Source organism: Bos indicus, chromosome 17 (genome assembly GCF_029378745.1).
Source record: "Bos indicus isolate NIAB-ARS_2022 breed Sahiwal x Tharparkar chromosome 17, NIAB-ARS_B.indTharparkar_mat_pri_1.0, whole genome shotgun sequence".
In the NCBI taxonomy this organism is placed as follows: domain Eukaryota; kingdom Metazoa; phylum Chordata; class Mammalia; order Artiodactyla; family Bovidae; genus Bos; species Bos indicus.
Window position 1 is genome coordinate 42535672 of NC_091776.1, and position 23607 is coordinate 42559278.

General features: G+C 37.9%; 1 protein-coding gene across 2 annotated transcripts in view; it reads left to right on the top strand.

The window, feature by feature from the left end:
* Positions 1-23607, top strand: part of PDGFC (platelet derived growth factor C) — a 252731-nt gene that overhangs the window by 227492 nt on the left and 1632 nt on the right. The window contains exons 4-5 of one of the 2 annotated variants that reach the window (XM_019977839.2): positions 9082-9292; positions 15805-16022. In XM_019977839.2, the coding sequence (XP_019833398.2) occupies positions 9082-9292; positions 15805-16022 (429 nt within the window). The remainder of the gene's footprint in view (positions 1-9081; positions 9293-15804; positions 16023-23607) is intronic. The other variant, XM_019977840.2, reaches the window with a different exon arrangement.

Genomic DNA, 23607 nt, shown 5'->3' on the forward strand with positions numbered 1-23607 from the left:
CTTATTACTGTCCCCAGTCTAAGCTACTTGCTCACACTTTTTATATTTTCAAGTCATTTAAAAAATTTTTTATTGGAATATATTTGCTTTACAGTGGTATGTTAATCTATATTGTACAGTAATCAACTATATGTATACATACAACCCCTCCCTCCTGAACCTCCCTTCCCCACTTCCCACCCTTCTAGGTCATCACAGAGCACTGAGTTGAGTTCCCTGTGCTATATATAGCAGCTTCCCACTAGCTGTCTGTTTTCTACATGGTTGTTAAGCTATTTTAAAATAAATTACTCTGGACTAATTTTTTTTGCCCCAAGTATGATTTCCCACCAATATTTGAATGAGGTTGAGGGTCTTATCTGACTATTCAGTTTATTGAACAGATGATTGAAAATATCCACTAATAGAGATGCCATTTCTCAGCTAGGTCCCCACAAAACATTCTGCAAGTTACCCTTAATGACTGTTAAATATTACATTGAATAAATATTGACTTGTAAGGGAAATTTCTGTAAGAAAGAGCCTTAAGGATTCTCGTTTGAGTTGCACAAGGGTTGCATGGAAGGAGTGTTTTTCTTTTAACAGTTCTTAGCTTGCCTCCTTTTTCATCCAAAGTTCCTTTCTGTTAGTCCTTTCTTGAGAACGGAAACAAGCAAATCCACAAGTATTCACTATAATAAGATTAGGGGGAAACTCCCATGGTACTTTATTGTCAGACACTAGTAGCTGCTAGATGTTGTCTCAGCTTTTTAGGGCCTGTCACATTTTTTGATTCAGAGGAATCATTTTTAAGATCGCAGTAGAAAAAAAAAAAAAAAAAACCTTCATTTTGGCTTCCCACAGATGCCATTGTGGAAATGCTATTTAACTTCCTATGGATCCTAGCTTTCAGTCCAGATTGTTACTGTTAATCCACAGTTTTACCTCAGGAGTGGAAACCCGTTCTGATTCCCCAGCCTGCAGTCAGCTGTCTTGGAAGGCCTGGTTTCTGGGGGACCTTCCATTCTGAGGTGCTGGCAGGAGGTGGAAACTCTTTAAGTGGGGTGGCTATAAACCAGGAACTTTAGGTCAGGAGGAGTGGGGATAATGGTGTTGTGATTGCAAGTCTAGTCAGGTGGTGGTTTTTTTGCACTGATTGGAACATGGGGCCAGTAACAGTCTCATCCACTAATTTAGTAAGAAACTGCTTCTAACATAAACATTCGTCTTTTTTTTTTTTACCTTTTCAACAAAGCCAGCCATCTCTTTTTCCATATTTGGGCCCAGGCAGAACAGAGCTGCAACTCAGGGTTTGCCTGAAACCAGGAAGGCAAGATTTGAGCCTTGAAATGACAGCTTTTAAGTGCTGGAGGATAAACATGATTCTCTTTTCAGCCTGGATGGTCGCTGGGATTGGCTGTGTAGACAAACGAAGGTTTATTCCATGGCCAAGCTCTCTGAGTAAGAGCCGCTCAGTGTTACAACTCAACGTGAATGCAACTGGCCACTTTCCCGAGGATTTATCACTTAAATATATAATCTGCATCACTCACCCAGTATTAAAACATCTGTTCTTGAGTATGAATGCAAACATCTGATTTTCTTTGCTAGCTTAAAACTAATTTAAAAACCTAACGCAGATAACTTTGGGGATGGATTCAGATATGAGCAGGAGGAAGAAGTGTGTTTAAGTGAATTGTTCCATAGCATTCTTGTGTCTTTACAGCACCTCCCGTCAGTCATTCCTGGCATAAATTTTTGTCTGCAGGCACTGTCTGTTTCTTAAGCTCTTTGAAAGGCAGCCCTGTGCTCAATATATCAGCTTGACGTGATGTAACTGAGATTGGATGATGTAACACAAGGCTGCAAAAGGCTGAGTACTTTTTCCTCTTCCCTTACCTGGATGATTATTTTGTTGTTCTTTTGTGTTTTAATTACTACAACAATAAAACCTAAACTGCATTCCTAATACTCCTGTCAGGTATGATTGAAGTGAAGGCTCCTTATCAGTTTGAAATGTCCTGTATGCCTGGCTAGAAAAACTGCAGCATAAATCTTTGCAGGTCTTAAATGTTTGCAGCAGTTGCTATGCTACTCAAGGTAAACATTGGTGTGTGTGTGTTTGTCCAAGGAAGGTTCATTGTCAATGTTATATTTTTAAGATGGCGCTCGCCAGAGAAATCCTAATAAAAAGACAAGCTCTGTTTTTTTTTGAGATAAGTGTTTATCGTAGAATTACAAGCAGTTCAGATAGTACTATTCCAAATAGGAAGTCAGCTTTTCTTTTTCTGAAAAAAAGAGATGATAATTAATGCAAAAGATATCTAAGGTAGCCATCAAAATACAAAACCACCAATATGCTGATTTTTAAATGAACCTGTAGAAGTCAACAGAGGAACTAACTTGCTGTCTTGAGCTTATAACACCCATCCACGTGGGCCTTACCTCATCCAAACACATGGGCTATCTGTTATGTTTCAATAATGAAAGTAGAAATAAATTTGTTTTTCATTTGTTCTTTCCTACTAGGTTCCCTTTTTATGGTCCACACTCACCAGGATTTGTTTGAACATTGTTGAGTTGCTTATGTGATTCTTGATAGCAAATTCTCAGTTTGGCTTTGTTTTGGCAAAGGGAAAAAGTCTCTGCTGTGAAACAGAATACTTGGCATGTAAACATTAAGCTTCCCAAGAGCGAGAATTTTGGTCTGTTTTGCTCACAGTGCCCACGTGATGGGCTTTTTAATAAATGTTTGTTAAATGACTTAATGGACATGGTATAACATTAACCTCTGTTTGCTGCTGTAATCAATATTAAGTCGGGAATTCCATGACAGTGTGTTTTAGTCTGCCAGGGCTGCTATTACAAAGTACCACAGGCTGGGTGGCTTAAACTTCAAATTCATTTTCTCACGGTTCTGGAAGCTGGAAGTTGGAGATCAAGGTGTCAGCAAGATTGGTTTCTTACGAGGCCTCTTTCCTTGGCTAGTAGACAGGCACCTTCTCTCAGTGCCTTCAAATGGGCTTTCCTTTGTGCATGTCTGTGTCCAAATGTCCCGTTCTGTGAAGGACTTCTTCCTACAAATTTCTTCTTCTTTCAAACCCAGAACCCAGAATTGCTAGATCAAATGGCAGTTCAATTTTTCATTTTTTGCTCACCTTCCCTACTGTTTTCTGTAGTGGCTAAACAAATTTACATACTCACTAACAGTTCACAAGAATATTTTGGAAATGACACAAAAAGCACAACAACAAAAGCAAAAATCAAACAAGTAGGACTTTAACTAAAAAAAAAGCTTCTGTACATCAAAAGTGAAGTGAAGTCGCTCAGTCGTGTCCAACTCTTTGCGACCCCATGGAATGTAGCCTACCAGGTTCCTCCATCCATAGGATTTTCCAGACAAGAATACTGGAGTGGGTTGCCATTAAGGTACTCACAATCAAAAGGCAACTTGTGAAATGGGATAAAACATGTGCATACCAGACACTGGATAAGGTGTTGATATACAAAATGTGTAGAGAACTCATGAAACTCAATAACCAATGAAACAATACAAAAATCCAACTTTAAGATGGGCAGAGAAGTTTAATAGGAATTTTTCCAAAGAAGACAGACAAATGGCCAACAGTACATGAAAAGATGCTGAGCATCACTCACCATTTGGGAAGTGCATACCAAAGCCACAGTGAACTATTACCTCACACCTGTTAGGACGGTCATCGTCAAGAAGACAAGAGATGGAGGTGTTGGCGAGAGTGGGGGGAATACGGACTCTCCTGTATCCTGCAATGACATAAGATTCTTAATTTAAAGGCAGAAAAGAAACTTAAAGGCACTGGGTGTAGCAGCCCTGCTTTACAGAGGGGAAAACTGAGGCTCTCATGGGTTACAGTGTTTGTGGAAATTCCCTCTCCTGACGTAGTAGCTCCAGGGGTACACCAGAGGCTCCCTAACTCCTCATCAGGCTCTTTGCTCACATCATGTCACCACTCAGACTGACCTTCTTTGAGGACCTGAGAAGACTTCATCTTGTGTAGGATCATGACACATGATCCTGACATTCTAGAAATGGTTGGACAGGACAATTCATTGCACAGAGATTTCAGATCTCTTTTCTCCTCTTTCACGATCTGCCTTTGCAAAGTTCTGTGCCCGAAAAGGTTTAGGCTAGGATTAAGTTCTGCATTGGGAAAGACTGAAGGCAAATGGAGAAGGAGGCAGCAGTGGATGAGATGGTTAGACAGCATCACCGACTCAATGAACGTGAATTTGAGCGAACTCCAGGAGATAGTGGAGGACAGGGGAGCCTGGCATGCTATAGTCAATGAAGTCCCAAAGAGTGGGACACGACTTAGCGACTGAACAACAATAATAGAATTAGGTTTTCCACCACATTACCCTGCAACGCTGCAGTTAATAGCAGAAAAGCCCTTTTCTGGCTTATTGAAGTAGGGATATTGATTTAGCTAGTACATTACGGAAACCAGGAAACTCTGCTTGCCATTTCTGGCCATTGTCATCCACTGGGTAGTCTCAGCATGATCCATAGCCTAGAAGTAGGTGTCTGTTTCCATAGTGGCTAAAGGAACTATTCAAGCCACTCTGCTCAATCATGTCTTTTTTTAATTTTGTTTTTAATTAGAAGATAATTACTTTATAATATTGTGATGACTTCTGCTATACATCAGCATGATTCAGCCATAGGTATACATACGTCCCCTCTCTCTTAAGCCTCCCTTACACCTACCTCCCCACCCCACTCCTCTAGGTGTTTTTATACAGCAGAGGTATTGTTAGAATTTGCTAGGCACTTAAAATGGGAGAAAGGCTCTGAGCTTGTACTGGAAAGTGGAGTTTTTGGTTCAAGGAGAAATGAAAGACTAAAAACAGTAGAAGATATCTTTCCCTCTAACTTCTTTTTTTCTGCTGCTCCCCCTTTTCTCTGAAAATCCCTTTGGACTACTTAGAAAAGCAGAACCTCAAAAGTGAACAATCTGAATGTTCCTTGAACCAGTGGGTGGGTGACAGTCATGAGAAAGCCCTTAAAAAAGAAAAGCACCACTTCCTCTCTTCTGTCCGGGGGATTGAATGTTTGAATCCAAGGGGAAGTAAGTTAATTCCCCCCCCCGCCTTTTTTTTTTTCTTCTTTAGATGGGGACTTCCCCGTGTGCCTACATGTATATGTGTGTGTGTGGTTATCTTTTTTAAGCATTATCTTATTTTAATTTATATCTTTAAAAGTGTGGACACAGCACAAGTATCTACATGCAGTAACATTTGTCAGGTGGTTTGGTTCCCTTGGTCACTCGAGGGGATTGATATTCAGATACCTCATTGAACTCAGGATGTGCATATTCTGTTTGTTCAACATTACAGAACTATTTTGTTTTTCTTTAACTGTATAGCTACTTTAAACTTTATCTCAGCAGGACTGATTTTAGTTGGGACTTTTCATTGTTCTTGAAGGAATTCACTACATTTCCAACAGACTTGGAAGCAAAATAAATCAACTCCAGAGCATAAATAATTCTATATCCTGCCTAAAATATACATCCATAACCTGACACTTTAATGAATAATATATTGATACATTTTGTGTCGGCTTTCTATACATTTATTCTCTGTATGTAGATTGACGCAATTGATTTGTATCATCATAGTCATGAGTCATAACTCAGTTATTCTTTGAGTAATACACATTTTGGCTGATAGTTTGAAATATTTCAAAAACATGGCATCAACTTTTTCACATTATAAACTACATCAATATTAACCAAATTGGTTAACCTAGTAATGAACACTTTTATTAGATAATTATTTATTTATATATAAATCACAATCAGTTCAGTTCAGTCACTCAGTCGTGTCCGACTCTTTGTGACCCCATAAATCACAATATACTCTGCCAAAGTAATTTTTCATTTCTTAGACAATTAAAAAATTCTGGTAGTAAAGAGAAATATATTAAATTTGGTTTTTACTCTTAAAAGTTGGTTATAATAATGGAAAACATCATAGTGCTAATAGTTTAGCCAGAATTTTGACATTCTTGAAAGTAGATCTTTAAAATAAGAATGAAATCAGTGTTGACCAAAACTGCCACATTCATTTCTACTGATCAGCCTTTATAAACCCACTACCACCACCACCACAGGCAAGAGGAGCTCTGGACCCACGAAGCTACGAGTCCCAACAGAGGCTTGTCTGCCCCCGAGAACGAATGTCCTTCTTTCTGAGTGACAGTGGAGCTTCTGCTTTTCAACCCCGGTGCCCATAGCATAGTCCAGAGAGGGGGTCTTTTCCAGATTAACACAATTGCTGTATTTAGGGCAGCCATGGCTCTGTTACTAGAGGAGTTTTCATGGATGAGTTGGGTTTCAAGGAAGGCGGTTATAAATGGTCAAGATTTATTGTGCAGATCACAAGACAGAGTTGTGCTCATGGGGGCAGGGCAGCAGCATTAGCAAGGGTACAGGTCAAGGTCAGGAATATGACATGTGCAGCAGTCAGTAAGAAGACTAGATTGATTGGGACAAAATGTGCTTGTCTTTGATGAGTGGAGGATTAGATGGGAAAGGTGAGTGGGGGTCAGGTGGTGAAGCTCCTGAGTACAGGGTAAGGAATTTGGATGTTATCCTCCAGATGAGAAATCACTCTAGGCATTTGTCCAGATTCATCCCGTGATCGGCGATAGCTTATTTTAGGTAGATTAACCCAGGGTTATGCAGCATAGGATAAAAGGAATAAGGGAAGATTGAAGACAAGGAGACAGATTTACAGGCTCCTAAATATAGTCCGTGGTTTTCAGCTTCTGCATGAGACCTGAGTAATGAAGATGAAAAGGAAGAGCTGATATGATAGTGTTTTTTTTTTTAATTACAGCAAATGTTAATCATTTTACCTGATCTCCAGAAAGAATCCATACTTATTATAGAAAATGCTTAAAATACACAGTTATAAGGAAGGAAACGAAAATCACCTGTTCTCATTAAAACTGTATATGAATACTCTTGACATTTTAGGCATTTTTAATTTTTTGTTTTCTTTTGCTTCAAAGTATGTGGGTTGAAATCATGGTAAAATAATGCTAAGTTTAAAGAGCTTGGATTACTTATCATTTACTACATTTTAGACATTTATTTCTTAGTAAAAAATCCTAGAGGACTGCATTTTTATTGCAGTATGCTTGATTTACACTGTTATGTCAGTTTCTAGTGTAAAGTGAATTATATATATATGTATATGTATACCACACATAAATGTATATATCAATAGATAGTCTTTTCTGTTATGGTTTATTGCAGGATATTGAGTATAGTTTCCTGTGCTATATAGTAGTAGGTCCTTATTATTTATCTAGTTCAGATATAATAACATGTATCTATTAATCCTAAACTCCTAATTTATCCTTCATCCTCTTTGGTAACTGTAAGTTTGTTTTCTTTGTCTATAAGTCTATTTCTGTTTTGTAAATAAGTTCATTTGTATCAATTTTTAGATTTCATGTATGAATTATATCATATGGCGTTTGTCTTTCTCTGTCTGACTTATTTCACTTAGTATGACAACCTCTAGGTCCATCCACATTGCTGGATTTTGTTCTTTTTATGGCTGAGTAATATTCCACTGTATACGTGTACCACATCTTCTTTATCCATTCATCTGTCAATGGACACTTAGATTGCTTCTGCATCTTACTAGAGAACCTCATTTTTAGTGTCTGTCCCACTATTTCAGATTATGAGTGCAACATTATTAGCTATTCCACTATCATAAGTCTAGATTGTTACCAACTTTTTGTTATTATGGATTTTACTGTAATACATCAGTCAATGTAAATGCTTTATTTCATACTATTCGTCTTCCTTCCCCTGTAAGTAAATAAATAAACTTTAAAGGTGAGGTGGAGCATTTGTTCCTGTATTTATTTTGTCTGTTTTGATTTCAGTTCTGGTCTACCACACCTCACCCTTAGCCCACTTTAAAAACTGGGGAAGGGGATATTACTTTTGAACTTTTCCTGAAATTATTGCCTTATTTTGATGCTTGTCATTTAAAATGGTGTATTTTAATCCATGGTTCTATACCTGAGCATTTTAGGTTGTTTTGATTTGCTCCTTTTCAGCACTGATGAATTGATATTCCTGCACACATACTTCATGTGCACAAATAAAAGGCTATAACCTTAAAACTGAATTATAGGGACATGGAATGGATCCATCTTCAACTCTAGTATCCTGTGCACATCAGTTACATGAACTGCAGTGGTACCAATTAATACTCACTTCTGCAGGCAGACCAGAGAGATTTCAATTCACTCACATCCTTGGCAATTCTTTCTTTTAAATGCTCACCAATCTCCTGTAAGTGAAATAGTATCTCTTTTGTGTATATGATGTCTAGTGGCCATTCAAACTTCTTGTCTGGAATTTGCCCATTTTCTATTGAGTTTGTTTTATTTCTCTATCCTGTGGCAGGTATGTGGTTTGCCAAGGTATTCTCCCAGTGTCTGTATTTTAACTCTGCTTACTTAAAAATTTTAGGCAAATTTATCAAAGCTCTCTTTTATGGTTTGGATGTTTCCTATCTTGATTAACAAGTTCTTCTCCAATGTCAAAGGTGTTTCACTTAAATTTTATTCATATTCTTCATGGATCAATCACTTTATATTAAAGTTTTAATTCCTCTGACAATCATTAATAAACCCACCAGGTGATTTCCCAGAATGAGGAAGATGAAAAGTGGAAAACAAAGGAAAAAATGATAAACTCTTTTAAGGCTTCCATTGTTAAGTCCATAACTGGACCACAGAGGCATCATCTGTTTTGTGTAACAGCAGGTACCCACACCCACCATGGTTTGTGTTAACAAAAGTGGATGTCTTCCCCATTGAAAATCTTCCACAGAAACTCCGTCCAAGTTCATCTACATGAAGTCTTTGCAAAGTATCAATTATTACTGGTCACTGAGGTTAAATAAAGTTTCGCTTCCCCGTGTTTTCAGCCATAGTCTCACTACCTAACCCTGTGCCTGAGTCCAGAAGGCACGTGTGGTCATTTCTGCAGCAGAGTCCACCTGACACTGGCTTCCTTTTGCTTTCAGCAGCTCACAGAAACTGTGAGTCCGTCCTCGCTGCCCGCCTCAGCCTTGCCACTGGACCTCCTGAATAACGCCGTCACTGCCTTTAGCACCTTGGAAGACCTCATTCGGTATCTTGAACCAGACAGATGGCAGTTAGACTTAGAAGATCTCTACAGGCCCACTTCTTTGCAACTGCTGGGCAAGAATTTTGTGTTTGGAAGAAAATCCAGAGGTAAGCTCTCTCTTCAGGTTAGAACCTCATCTAATTTTCTTAGCAGCTCATGTTTCGGATTCTTCTGCCATACGGTCTAACGAGTAGAGTTGAAAATTCTTCCTTGATAAAGTTAAATGCTCCATGTTCTTAATATTTGAGCATATTTACATATTAAATGAAAATGCACATAAAAGGAGGCTCTTCTGACTGGGTATGGGAGATTTAAAGAGATGCTTTTGCTGAAAATGCCTGTTATTTCTTTAATTCAAAAATATCATGTTGATGAAGTCCTCTGTTACATTTCACAGGAATTGTTGCTTATTCAAACAATATTTGGTGTATATTAAATTAGAGATTCAGCAAAAATTATCATAGCTGCTGAGCCATGTTTGAGGCTAGAAAAGGGGAAAGCTCTATTAAAATCTTTGTCTAGCATGTCTCCTGAATCAGAATTATATCCATTTCCATTTCCTAAGCCTAGAAACTTTTCTAAATACTATGAAAAATAACCATGACTCCCCAGAAAACAGACCTAGTAGATTCCAAGATAGGAATCACTTTAAGAAAATAATGCTCTAAAGGAACTCACACCATGATGATTCTTTCTTTGTATAAATATGTTGAAATGATCACTTTTGACTATATGAGAGTATCTCCTTCCAAGAGTGAAAGTGTTGATAATTAAACTTAATTCCACATGGTCAAGAAATTGGAAATAATGGTAACAGAATTTGCTCTAAGGTCCGCTAACTTTCCTAGTAACATTAACATTGGAAAGCATCCCTGTCAGACACAAATGAAAATGCAACTGGCTAATTAAAATACCCTCAGAAAATCTGTTTCAGTCTGTCAGATACTTTAAAATCTACCTAGGGTCTTTTACAAATGGAAGAACAGTCTGTAGAATGTCTATAGAAAGCAGAATATTTAGTTAATTTGAGCAACTCACAGGGGCAGATTGCATCAGATGTGTTCTTCAGAAAGAAACCCTATTCCCACCCTTTCCTCCTTAGAGCTGCAGCCCTTCTGATCAGGACCTTCCATCTCAGCAGATCCTGTTGAGACTTGCCCAGCATGATATTCTGCTGGGCCAGCAGCCCTGGTTTCCTCTCAGCAATATTGGAAATCTTGTCCAGAGGCAGCCAAATCTTGTCCAGATCCCGAAAGCTGTTACATATTTATAAGATGTGATCTTGATGAATAACTCACCAACCGCACTTCCCTTCCCTCCTGCTCAGGAACGGGAAGATGGAGATTTGTGAGGCTGGCTGCAACACCCCTGAATACAGCCTTTGTTAGCAAATTTGGAGTAGATTATCGAGTGGATCTGTAAGAAGCAGAGGGAGTCAGCTGGGTTCTGAGCTCAGGTCGAGTTTTTTGACAGCTGTTCTTGGGATGGGAACCTGCAAATCTCCCCGCCAGCTATGCCCATGTGCCTGTATCTCTCCATGTGGTGCTCAGTGAAGATTTGGCCAGAGGCTAGGGTGTATTTAAAAGACCCAGCATTGAACCACATCTTTCAAATATTCATTTAACACTTTCCAAATTGAAGCCCTTTGCAGTTTGCCAAATCTATTAACTTTTTAAGCATACGGTAAGTGTGAGAAAAGCAGTGTATATTTTTGGAACTTTACATAAACTAAAATGCAGGTGTGGGATAACATCTATGTAGACAAAACCAACTCCCCTCCCCAGAGTCTCTCTACAAAGGAACGAGGAGTAAAACGTTTAAAAGCTTCTAATTAGACATCGAAAGAGATTTTCCATAGAATAAACATATCACAGTGTTACCACATTCATCTTAGAAAGACCACCCTCAGATTGCAATACAGTCATAGAATTTCCATGGGCTGAATGTCTTAAAAGAATGAACACTGACAAAGTAAAATGTGATCATGGTTTTTGTTTTTTTTGTTTTTTTCCTTAACCAGTGTTCTCCTTTTTAGTACAACTTGCAATATTTATGAATCTGAACAAGAAAATAGGTATTAGAAAAACAGTGTTCATTGATGACAAGCTTCACATCTTCATTCTTTAGAAAGACAAGCTAATGCATGCATCGTCTTAGTAGTCACAAAAAGAAAAAGCATCTGAAGGCTAAGTTTACTTTACAAATATTTTGTAGAGGGAAACTTCATAATAGTAAAGTTATACAAAAGTGTGTGTTGATGCATGATCTTTCTCTGTTTTTCTCCGCCCCCCCCTTTTTTTTTTTTTTGCTTAGGTGTTCTACACAATATTTGATGAATTCATGACACCAATTATAGTCACATGACTTATTTTAATGAAGCTTAGATGAGTTTGAAGTCCTAGCAGTAGGAATCATAAATTTCAAATAACATATGCTAAATTTAAAGTCCTTCTTTAGCCCAGAGTAGACTGCATTCATGTCTTTCCGTTTCTTTATTTTCCCTTTCTTCCTCCAATTCAGTGTATTCATTCATATCTTCCTACTACAGAAAAGAAAAACTCATTTTTTTTTTAAGTCAGGCTTAACTAGTACTTAAAAAGGGCTTTTGACTTTTGTGTCAAACATGATAGATGAGTGGAAGCTAAGTTGAAAGTCTGTTTAAATTTTCACATTGTAGCAGGTATCATAACTTGGTTCACTTGGGAAATCCATCTAACCTTTTATTGTGGTTAAGTAAACATTTTAAAGGGAACATATACAGTCTCATTTTCTAGTTGCATGAAATAGTATGTTTAAAACTCTTTGAGGTAGATGAATATCCTTTGAAAGCTAAGAGCTTCATTCACATTCTAAAGAAGTATAAATCTTAAATAAGCATTAAAAACTTTGGCAACTGGCTTTTGTATGTGTCTGTCTGTTTTAGGTTTTCTCGCTTCTTGCCTAGATATTAACTTCTAGAGAAAAGATTCAAAGACACTCCTATACAGCATTGACAGTTAAAGAGCAGTATGTACATAGATTGTTAGTCCAGCAAAATGAAATCAGATAAAACAGGTGACATCACTTAAACTAATTATCTCATTAATTTTATTAGAACTAAGTTGGTCTTTAATGGCACTTAAAAGAATGAATTCATTTCCTCTTAAATATTTAAAAGTTTTACTTACACAGGATCATTTTTCAGATGAAAGGGAAAACTTTAGATACTCAAATAAAACAGTAAATTTTCTGTTGAATTGGAAAAAAAATTTTATTTGAATGAGGCTGAAATGAATCTATTAAATTACCATTTCCTTGGTGTTTCCCTGTTCTTGACAAATTTTAGTCAACTGTATAGTTTACATGTGTTTATAATTTACAACTGCATATACAGAATCTTGTATGTGTTTCTTAAAAATACTTACCTTGACTTATTTTGACATTTTAGAAAAACTTGACCACATACACAAGTAAAACATAGCTAAAGAAAGCAAGCATTTGATTCTTACTTACCTTGTCATTTTAAAAATATTTTCAAATATTAGTCAGTTAATTTTTACAACTGGATTATTATCTGAACTTAACTTTGGCCAGAAAATATTATTTATGATGTTGTCAGTAAAATGAATATATATTTAACATAGCTCTTATATTTTAGATAATGTTCCTGAATCTTAATAAAACAAATGCAAAAAGCAAAATGGCTGTCTGAGGAGGCCTTACAAATAGCTGTGAATAGAAGAGAAGCGAAAAGCAAAGGAGAAAAGGAAAGATATACCCATTTGAATGCAGAGTTCCAAAGAATAGCAAGGAGAGATAGGAAAGCCTTCCTCAGTGATCAATGCAAAGAAATAGAGGAAAACAATAGAATAGGAAAGACTAGAGATCTCTTCAAGAAAATTAGGGATACCAAGGGAACATTTCATGCAAAGATGGGCCCAATAAAGGACAGAAATGGTATGGATCTTAACAGAAGCAGAAGCTATTAAGAAGAGGTGGCAAGAATACACAGAAGAACTATACAAAAAAGATCTTCATGACCAAGATAATCACAATGGTGTGTTCACTCATCTAGAGCCAGACATCCTGGAATGTGAAGTCAAGCGGGCCTGAGGAAGTATCACTACGAATAAAGCTAGTTGAGATGATGGAATTCCAGTTGAGCTATTTCAAATCCTGAAAGATGATGCTGTGAAAGTGCTGCACTCAATATGTCAGCAAATTTGGAAACTCAGCAGTGGCCACAGGACTGGAAAAGGTCAGTTTTCATTCCAATCCCAAAGAAAGGCAATGCCAAGGAATGCTCAAACTACCGCACAATTGCACTCATCTCACATGCTAGTAAAGTAATGCTCAAATCTCCAAGCCAGGCTTCAGCGATACGTGAACCGTGAACTTCCAGATGTTCAAGCTGGTTTTAGAAAAGGCAGAGGAACCAGAGATCAAATTGCCAACATCTGCTGGATCATGGAAAAAGCAAGAGAGTTCCAGAAACACATCTATTTCTGCTTTATTGACTATGCCAAAGCCTTTGACTGTGTGGATCACAACAAACTGTGGAAAATTCTGAAAGAGATGGGAATACCAGACCACCTGACCTGCCTCTTGAGAAATCTGTATGAAGGTCAGAAAGCAACAGTTAGAACTGGACATGGAACAACAGACTGGTTCCAAATAGGAAAAGGAGTTCGTCAAGGTTGTATATTGTCACCCTGCTTATTTAACTTCTATGCAGAGTACATCATGAGAAACGCCGGGCTGGAGGAAGCACAAGCTGGAATCAAGATTGCTGGTAGAAATATCAATAACCTCAGATGTGCAGATGATACCACCCTTATGGCAGAAAGTGAAGAGGAACTAAAAAGCCTCTTGATGAAAGTGAAACGGGAGAGTGAAAAAGTTGGCTTAAAGCTCAACTTTCAGAAAACGAAGATCATGGCATCCAGTCCTGTCGCTTCATGGCAAATAGATGGGTAAACAGTGAAAACAGTGGCTGACTTTATTTTGGGGGGCTCCAAAATCACTGCAGATGGTGACTGCAGCCATGAAGTTAAAAGACGCTTACTCCTTGGAAGGAAAGTCATGACCAACCTAGACAGCATATTCAAAAGCAGAGACATTACTTTTCAACAAAGATCCATCTAGTCAAGTTTATGGTTTTTCCAGTAGTCATGTATGGATATGAGAGTTGGACTATAAAGAAAACTGAGCATGGAAGAATTGATACTTTTGAACTGTGGTGTTGTAAAAGACTCTTGAGAGTCCCTTGGACTGCAAAGAGATCAAACCAGTCCATCCTAAAGGAAATCAGTCCTGGGTATTCTTTGGAAGGACTGAAGTTGAAGGTGAAGCTCCAATATTTTGGCCACCTGATGCGAAGAGCTGACTCATTTGAAATGACCCTGATGTTGGGAAAGATTGAAGGCAGGAGGAAAAGGGGACAACAAAAGATGAAGTGGTTAGATGGTGTCACCAACTCAGTGGACATGAGTTTGGGTAAACTCCAGGAGCTGGTGATGGACAGGGAGGCCTGGCATGCTGTGTGGTTCATGGGGTCGCAAAGAGTCGGACACGACTAAGTGACTGAACTGAACTGAACTGACGGAAAAAACTCTGATGGATTATATATTTTTCAAAACTTCAGTTTTATTGGAATTACTTTTATTTGAATATTTCTAGGTGAAAAAGCAAATCCTTAAACCAGAAATTAAGATCATTTTAGAAATGCTTATCCTAGTAATTATCAACTACTTCATATTTTATATATAAGTTCATACTAAATGTGACATGTTATTCTGATACAATTTAACTGAGGCAATGTCATCTTGTAGTTAAAAGCAATGGTTCTTTGAGAATTTACCGCAACAATTAATAAAAGGATATTTTTTCCTCTTCAGAAGTAGGTATTCTAAAGAATAAAGCACAACATAGTTAACCAAGTTACTAAAAGAATAGAGACAATGGTTATAAATTAGACATTACTTCCATCCATTAAAAGGAGACTACAAATCTGAAGGTGTCTAGTTAAACTAAATTTCCAAGTCCATAAGCTAATCAACATGCCAGAAGCAATGCTTTCCAACAACTCCTGCTCTTTTAAAATGTATCTTCTTTTTCATTCCTGGTCCACTCAGTTGTCTTCAAAAACTCATTTTCTTCATTCCTTTTCACATTCTATGATTCGTGCAAAGTTCTGCCAGCAAGTTTCTAAACTTCATTCTTCATTCATTGCATGAGCTTGTCATCCTTTTAAAACATGGATTTATTTTTTTGTCAAAGCATTCATTTTACATTCTTTTCTTCCCTCCAATGTGTCCCATATTTGCTTTTCTTCCAAAGGTTAGAAGATGTAGCCCCATTTTTCCTGTAAAGTTTCCTATGTTTAGCTCTTAACTGTTTCTGTTGGCTCCATCAATTCTGCACAATGCTACCTCTCAACCATCCCTGGGTCACAAGTAAGCTCTGTTTGCCATAAAATAGTCCAGCCCACAAGCTGCATCACCCTAAGACCTGGTTAAAAATTAGGGTTATTGTTAAGGTGATGGTTCATGAAATAGATTTCTGTGTGAGAGAAAAAGAGCTAAGTGAAGTGCGTCAGGCTCAGAGCTCACCTCCTCTTGGCTCCCTGTGTGCCCCGCAGTGGTGGACCTGAACCTGCTCAAGGAGGAGGTGCGGCTCTACAGCTGCACGCCCCGCAACTTCTCCGTGTCCGTCCGCGAGGAGCTGAAGAGGACCGACACCATCTTCTGGCCTGGCTGCCTCCTGGTGAAGCGCTGTGGCGGGAACTGCGCGTGCTGCCTGCACACCTGCAGCGAGTGTCAGTGTGTCCCCAGCAAGGTCACCAAGAAGTATCACGAGGTACGGACGTCCTTGCCTTTCCTGGTCTTTCAAGTTGGGGGTTGTGTCCCAGAATATCATAAAGCAGTGCATCAGAGAAGGCTTGTTTTAAAGGAGAGGTCATCTTCAGGGAAACCAAACAAAACCAAACCAAGGTTTACAGAAGACTTCCTGTTTTTATTTATTACTTTAAAAAATTAGAACCTTGAACTCAGAAAGCCAGACATGAAGGATTTGGACAGCTTGTCCTCCAAATGGATAATCACGGGTGATCAGGGGACTTTTTCCTCATAGAAAAAGCACAATATGTTCTTCTGGATGGGGAAAAATGGATGAAATTTTCACCTTTTCAAAATATCAAGGGAAAATATTTTAAAGACAACTTGGAGGTAAATTATGGTCTGTTTTGGAGGAAATAGATCTTTGATGTTTATTTTTCCATTTGGGACAGTGCTAACACATAAATCCCAAGAGTATATTCATATTATACTGCCTATTATTCATCTTTTATATTGTGTCTTCCTATTATTCATCTTTTATATTGTGTCTTCCTATTATTCATGTGGCCCCAAATAGTATGTTAAACCTGCATGGATTCTTCGTCTTTCTATATCTTTATCCTATGTAATTAAGGAAAATACAATAGGAAATATTGGTAATTTTTGGCTTTCAGAGCCTTGGTAATGTTAGAGCTTAAACATTTAAAATTCTTATTAATTATCCCCAGTTATACCCCCCGCCACCCTCTCTAGCAGCACATAGCTTTCACACATCAGGAAGCAATCCCTTTTTGATGGCTCAACTTTAGTCTTTACAAAACATGTTTTAAAAACTTTAATTTTTACAAAACCAAACCAAGGTCTGCCTCCTAACTTCATTTCAGTATGGCTTCATTTGTTTTTATTTTTTCTGCTAAATAAGAGAATGGCACAAAATAAATATCTACTTAATAAATGAAATGATTTTTCTTATATATGAAGACACCAGCAGAACCCACATTTGCTGGGTAATCTGAATATGTCATATCATAAACTGCACTCATGTGACAGGGCTGCCCAGCTCTTCCCTGGTATTGTGTTGGCAGTTGACTAAATAGGAAAAAAGCACTGAATTCTAGAATAGAAGGTCCCTGTTTCTACCCCAGGTGTATTATTAACTTGCTGTAACTATCATCAGTACACTTAGCCTACAAAAATGCAAACTAGGATCGATTTTTCCTAATGGTTTTATTCTCTGACAATTATTAGATGACAGTTTTTAGAAGATAACATCCCAAACTGGCAGTCTGGAAAATAAGTAGGACTGCTTGCTCTCATATTCCACATGCATCTAGAGACCCTTGTGCCAGAAACACCCTCCATTTCTGTTTCAGGAGGAACCCCAGTCCCACTCTGCCCAGGGGATGGCTTTGTTGCTACTCTGAGAACTGGGAATTTAGTTGAGAAAAAACCCTTCACATGGCAGTTCTATTACTGAACCAAACTTGAGTTGCTTGCCCTCCCGAGCAGTAAAGTCAGTCTTTTGACCCAGCTTGTAGTACAGGAAATACAATGTTTATTATAGGTGCCAAACAAGGAGTCCAGGTAGTTATCGTTTAAAAGGATTGAACACCCGAAGGCCTTCAGGAAAAGGTTTTTAAAGACGGGGTAAGGGAAATGGTTTCAGCTCATGAACTTTCTTCAGATTGGTTGGTGGTAAGGTCATCAGAAGTCAGCATCATTAACCTTCTGGTTCCAACTGGTCTAGAGTCTATATGCTTGTGCTTATGGGGAGCATATTGTTAAGTTCTTTTACCTGGTGTCTGGAAAACAGCTCAAAGGATATGGCTCAGGATACTATCTATAGCCCTTGAGGAAGAACTCTAAAGGTCCTTGACTTTGATTAATGACTGAACTATTATTATTTTGTTTTACTTGACTGTTTACTTTCTGCATTTTCTCACTTCTCCTATTAAATTTATTCTTTGAATAGTTTTTCTACAGACAAAAGACAAAATGAGGACATGGAGTGGGGGAGTGGCCCACAGGGTCTCGTTCTAAAACATGTTAAAGTCAAAATGCCTCAATGGTAGGCTGATATTAGAATTGATTGGTATAATGTAAAAGGATGTGATTAAAGTAGGAGATAAACTGGAGTGACTCTTTCCCCACCTAAAATTATTCAATTTTGAACTTTCTAAAGCAGGTACTTACTAAGGAAAGTGTATTTGGGGACATGATTTAGCCAACAAGTCTTGGGTTTATGACCCAACTTGTGAAGAGCTATAAAAGCCATAGGAGTCTTGTGAGCTTTTCTAAACAAGCTTATCAGATGCTGAGTCCATGTCAGGCTTTGGGGCTGCTGAATCAGTCCTCAGATCAAGAGGATCCTCCTCCATCCTATACTTGTAAATTTATTTTCAAATACCATTAGTTTCAGAGTTATCTAGAAAGTTGCCACAGAGTGTGCAATATCTGTTTTAAAGTCTCAGGTAAAATTCTTCTGTGGGGAAAGGCCATGGGCAGAGCTTCTGCACTAGTACTCTTCAGAAGGGCATTGATTCATTCTCTCCAGCCTGCAAGTGGGGTTGATTGTGTGCACTACCTGTATGTCCACACTTACACAACTGTGCGTGTTTATCTAGTTGTAAGATCATGGAGTACATTTCCCACAAATATCTCTAATGTGTATGTGCACAGATATAATTATATGATTACCAATTCCACATTTCTCACAGATATAGCCAACCTAATCCTGTCTTAATTTTTTCAATGTTTTGTTGGAATTATAAAATTTTCTTTGATACTATTTTTTTTTTAGCAATCAAATTAGCCTACAAAAAAAGATTATTTGTTTGGTGTAATTCATAGTTCTTGAGCCCTAATTTTTTCTCAGCCTTATACTTTGTGTGTTCTGAGGCTAGTCAATTTAGTATTACTTCTAAATAAATGAACTTTTTCAAAACATAATATAACATTTCTAAAATCATTGTTATTTAATACCATTAATCAAGATCTAGACTTATTTATTTTTTTAATTTAATTTTAATTAGAGGCGAATTACTTTACAATATTGTATTGATTTTGCCATACATCAACAGACTTATTTAAAGTGAAGGCTTTCATTCTTTTTGATGATCCTTGGTCCAGTTTTCAGTTTAAAGATTATTCTACTTCGTGGAGAAAGCAGAAGCAAAGACAGAGCTTAGAAGTTTTATTTTTTCTCTCTTTCATCCGGCTCTTTTATGCAGCTTGCCTACATATTAAGCTGAAGTGTATCTATTTGTGTCACTACAAATATAACTGAATAAGTCCCTCTTTTGACTTCCTTTAACATTTTCATTGGGTTTTCACAAACTTAAAAATATCATAAACTGTGTTTGCCAGCCATCTGTATGTCTTCTTTGGAGAAATGTCTGTTTAGTTCTTTGTGGGGAGGGAGGTGGGAGGGGGGTTCAGGATGGGGAACACGTGTACACCGATGGCAGATTCATGTTGATGTATGGCAAGACCAATACAATATTGTAAAGTAATTAGCCTCCAATTAAAACAAATAAATTTATATTAAAAAATCATAAAATATAACAATGTTATATTTTGATAAAATATTATCAAATTAGATTTTTATTGCTTTTGTATCTAAAATCAGATATTCTTTATTTGAAGCCATTTTAGCCAAAAACAAAAAATGTTTTCTTAATTTCCCTGTCTCCAAAAAACAAATTTTCAGAAAAGCAAGACAGGGGTTTCATGTATGTGTAAACCTAGATGTTCGGAGAAGGCAATGGCACCTCACTCCAGTACTCTTGCCTGGAAAATCCTATGGATGGAGGAGCCTGGTAGGATGCAGTCCATGGGGTCGCTAAGAGTTGGACACAACTGAGTGACTTCACTTTCACTTTTCACTTTCATGCATTGGAGAAGGAAATGGCAACCCACTCCAGTGTTCTTGCCTGGAGAATCCCAGGGATGGGGGAGCCTGGTGGGCTGCCGTCTAGGTGGTCGGACACGACTGAAGTGACTTAGCAGCAGCAGCAAACCTAGATGTTACAACTTTCTTGAATCGCTTTTTAGTTTCCTGTCAATCCCAGCACAACTGTAGTTCATCCTCCTGCATGTGTGCAACTTTAAAGATATTTCTGTTAGAGAACTGTTATTACTTTGTGTTTGTTTCTCCCAAATTGAGAATTAAGAATAAAGATCCCATTACAATGCAAGGCTCAAGTGCAGGGAATCCAAGGCTGTGTGACTTGGAGCTAATTGCTTAATCCCTGGCCCCTCAATTTCCTCATCTGTGATGTGAGCTGTAAGCCTTCACGCTTCATTATGAGGACTCAAGGAGCTGATGCTTACAAATACCTAGAATGAGGTCTGGCACATTTCAAGCCCTCCATATATACTGGTGATTGTCTCACTCAGCTTTTTCTGGTGACTCAGAGTGTAGAGAATCCGCCTGCAGTGCAGGCGAGCCAAGTTTAATCCCTGGGTCAGGAAGATCTCCTGGAGAAGGGAATGGCTACTTACTCCAGTATTCTTGCCTGGAAAACCCATGGACAGTGGAGCTTGGTGGGCTACAGTCTGTGGGTTTGCGAAGAGTTGGACGCGACTGAGTGACTAACACTTTCATTCAGCTTTATTTCTCTACCCTCCACCTTGTCCAGCCTTATTCTTTGATTATGGCAAATAATCAATAAAGATTTAATGAATTTTGCCCATAGATACGATATTTTCTTTCTGGCAAAAACATTCGTAAGATATTCTGACAAACATATCGCTCCTTTCCCCTGTTCTTAGTCACCCTAATCGGCGTTCATCTTGTTTATATCTTTATACTTCTAGTTTCATTTTTCATAATACATAGTCTTTTCTTGTGTAGATCTGTGTTTTTTTTGGGGGGGGGAATAATCATATCACTCAATTGCCTTACTCTAGTAACGTGTCCCATCACCCAAGGCTCTGTGCCACCCAGAATTTGGGACAGTAGTACACGTACAATGTTCCTTGATGGGTCTTTCTGGCCTGATCTGTTCTCTCCAGAGTCTCTAGTTTTAGCATTCCCTTGCATTATTTCTTCACACAGTCAAAATTGTAGTTTGAGTCTCTTCCTCAACACCTTTGTGAGATATGCTTCTACTTCTTTTCTTTCCTGTATCATAAGCCCTGTGCTAAAGACCAGTAACCCTTTTTAACATTATCTGAGACCAGCTAGTCATTTTCCAGGTCTCTCTGTGTCTTCCAAAGTCCAAGCTTTCAAAGGGAATTAAGAGGGAAAACACTAATTAAACCTGCACCACATTCAAGACCTGAACACCCTTGGAACATTATGAGATTCTTTTGCTTTCGTAAATATCCACAGGCATGGGTGGATGAAGATGGGGTGGAGAGGGGACAATTATGTGGTGACTGCATCTTGTGTAAGCTCTGCAGAGGGAGGAAGGGTTGTTGGGTTGTAGCCTGGTGTAACATAGACTGGCAGAACTGTATATGGGGGTCTTACTAACCCTTACCAGTCATGGTCATTCTTCCCCCTGCCAACTGGGAGAATATATATAAGTGGACACAGGAATTAAAGACACTGCCAATGTTGCAATGTATCAATCCACCTGACCTGATCCAGAAGCCATTTGTTGAGAGTGAGGATAAGGCATAGTGCCAGCATCTTACAAGTAGTTGGTTTTGATGCCACCTTATATTGATCAAAAGCGGGAGATCAATACCAACACATATACTGTATTAATCTCACTGGATTAAGTTTCACATGAAAATAATAGTCTGAATAATTTTCACTCTAGAATTGTAAATGTCATAGAAAATCTACTTTAAAAGTTTACTCTTTTTCATGGCTATCATAAGCCTTTGCAGTTTATCTCTCTGGGAAGAAAGTTACTAAATAAGTAGAGTATATGACTAGTAATATTCTGGGTCTTGGTGAAATTATTATCTATCATTGTAATCATTCCCATTTGGCAAAAGTACAGATGGTGACTGTGTCACTCATTCTCTCTAAGCTTCTGTTCACTCATGTGTAAACTAGGGCTAATAATTATAAATTACTTCATAGAATTCTAGTGAGTTAAAGTATGTGAAAACTATTAGATCACCTGATACCCAGTAAGCATTCAAAAATTGTCAGCTAATTAACCTTTGATATGACCAGATACTCCAAAGGGAGGATGATTCTTTGTTTTTCATTTTTAAATATTTAAGTAAAACAGTCATAAAACCAGTTGTGTTGTTGTTTAGTTACTACGTCATGTCCAACTCTTTGCAACCCCATGAACTATAACCTGCCAAGCTCCTCTGTCCATGGGATTATCCAGGCAAGAATACTGGAGAGGGTTGCCATTTCCTTCTCCAGGGGGTCTTCCCAGACCCGAGTCGCCTGCATTAACAGGTAGGTTCTTTACCACTGAGCAACCTGGGAAGCCTCTGTAAAACCCGATTTGTGCCATTTTGGATTAATGAATATTTCCAGAATGGTATCTTTCAGAAGTTGCTCTGCAAAGTTATCTGTGTCAGAGTCAGAGAGCAAACTGTACAACTTCACATTATTTTGTGCTCTTTTCATAAGCCAAAGCCACATAATTTCTAAAACTTTGTATGATTTCTGTTATAAGACCTAAAATGTAATATACGTTGAGTAGTTAGTTCTTATCAAATATGTCAGAGAATCACATACAGAATACATAGCTGTATCCTTTCATCACAGTCTGAAAAGGGTGTGTTTAGTATCAGTGTCTGTTTTGCTGTATTTCTGGTTAAAAATCTCAACCATCCAAATTGCAAATAACTTCATTTAATAGAGGCATTCTTGTTATTCTTGCCAACTGTACACGACACAGTAGGACCCAGCTGCAGAAAGTTAACTGTGATGGAGCTGTTGTCGACGAAGTACATCTAATCCATCTCATCAAGTTTACAGAGGACTTGACGTGTAGCCAAGCACGTTAATGAGCAGCATAATTGAGCAGACTCAGCTGCAGACAGGTCGGGTTTCTTTTCACAGCATCGCAGTACTTGCCTGCCATGCTCCAAGGATAAATATTTGCTAGGCATGTGAATAAATGAATGAAAGAAAACAACAAACAGAAAAACAAATTGTTCAGTAGTGGTTTCCAAAACACCTAAAGAAGGTGAAATTCCCTCTGATTACAGTTAAATTCGTAAGGGAAAGAGGGCATAATGAATCTTTCAATTTAAGGACTATTTTTTTTTAATTTATTTTACTGAAGTATAGTTGATTTCCAATGTTGTGTTAATTTCTGCTGTATGGCAAAGTGACTCAGTTATACATATATATTATTTTTCATATTCTTTTCCATTATGGTTTATAACAAGATATTGATTATAGTTCCCTATGCGGTATAGTAGGACATTGTTGTTTATCCACGCTATATACTCTAGTTTGCATCTGCTAATCCCAAAGTCTCAATCTATTCCCTCACCTGTCCCTCTCTCCCTTGGCAACCACAAGTCTATTTATTCTGAGCAGCCTCCTTCCTAATTGTTGGTATTAAAAGGTCTTTCCTTTCATGAAAAGATGATAATCATTTGTGATTTCTTTGAAGGGTGGGGGAATATGTTCATAATGCCTTCAGGAGTAGAAATTAAAATGTGTTAAGTCATTG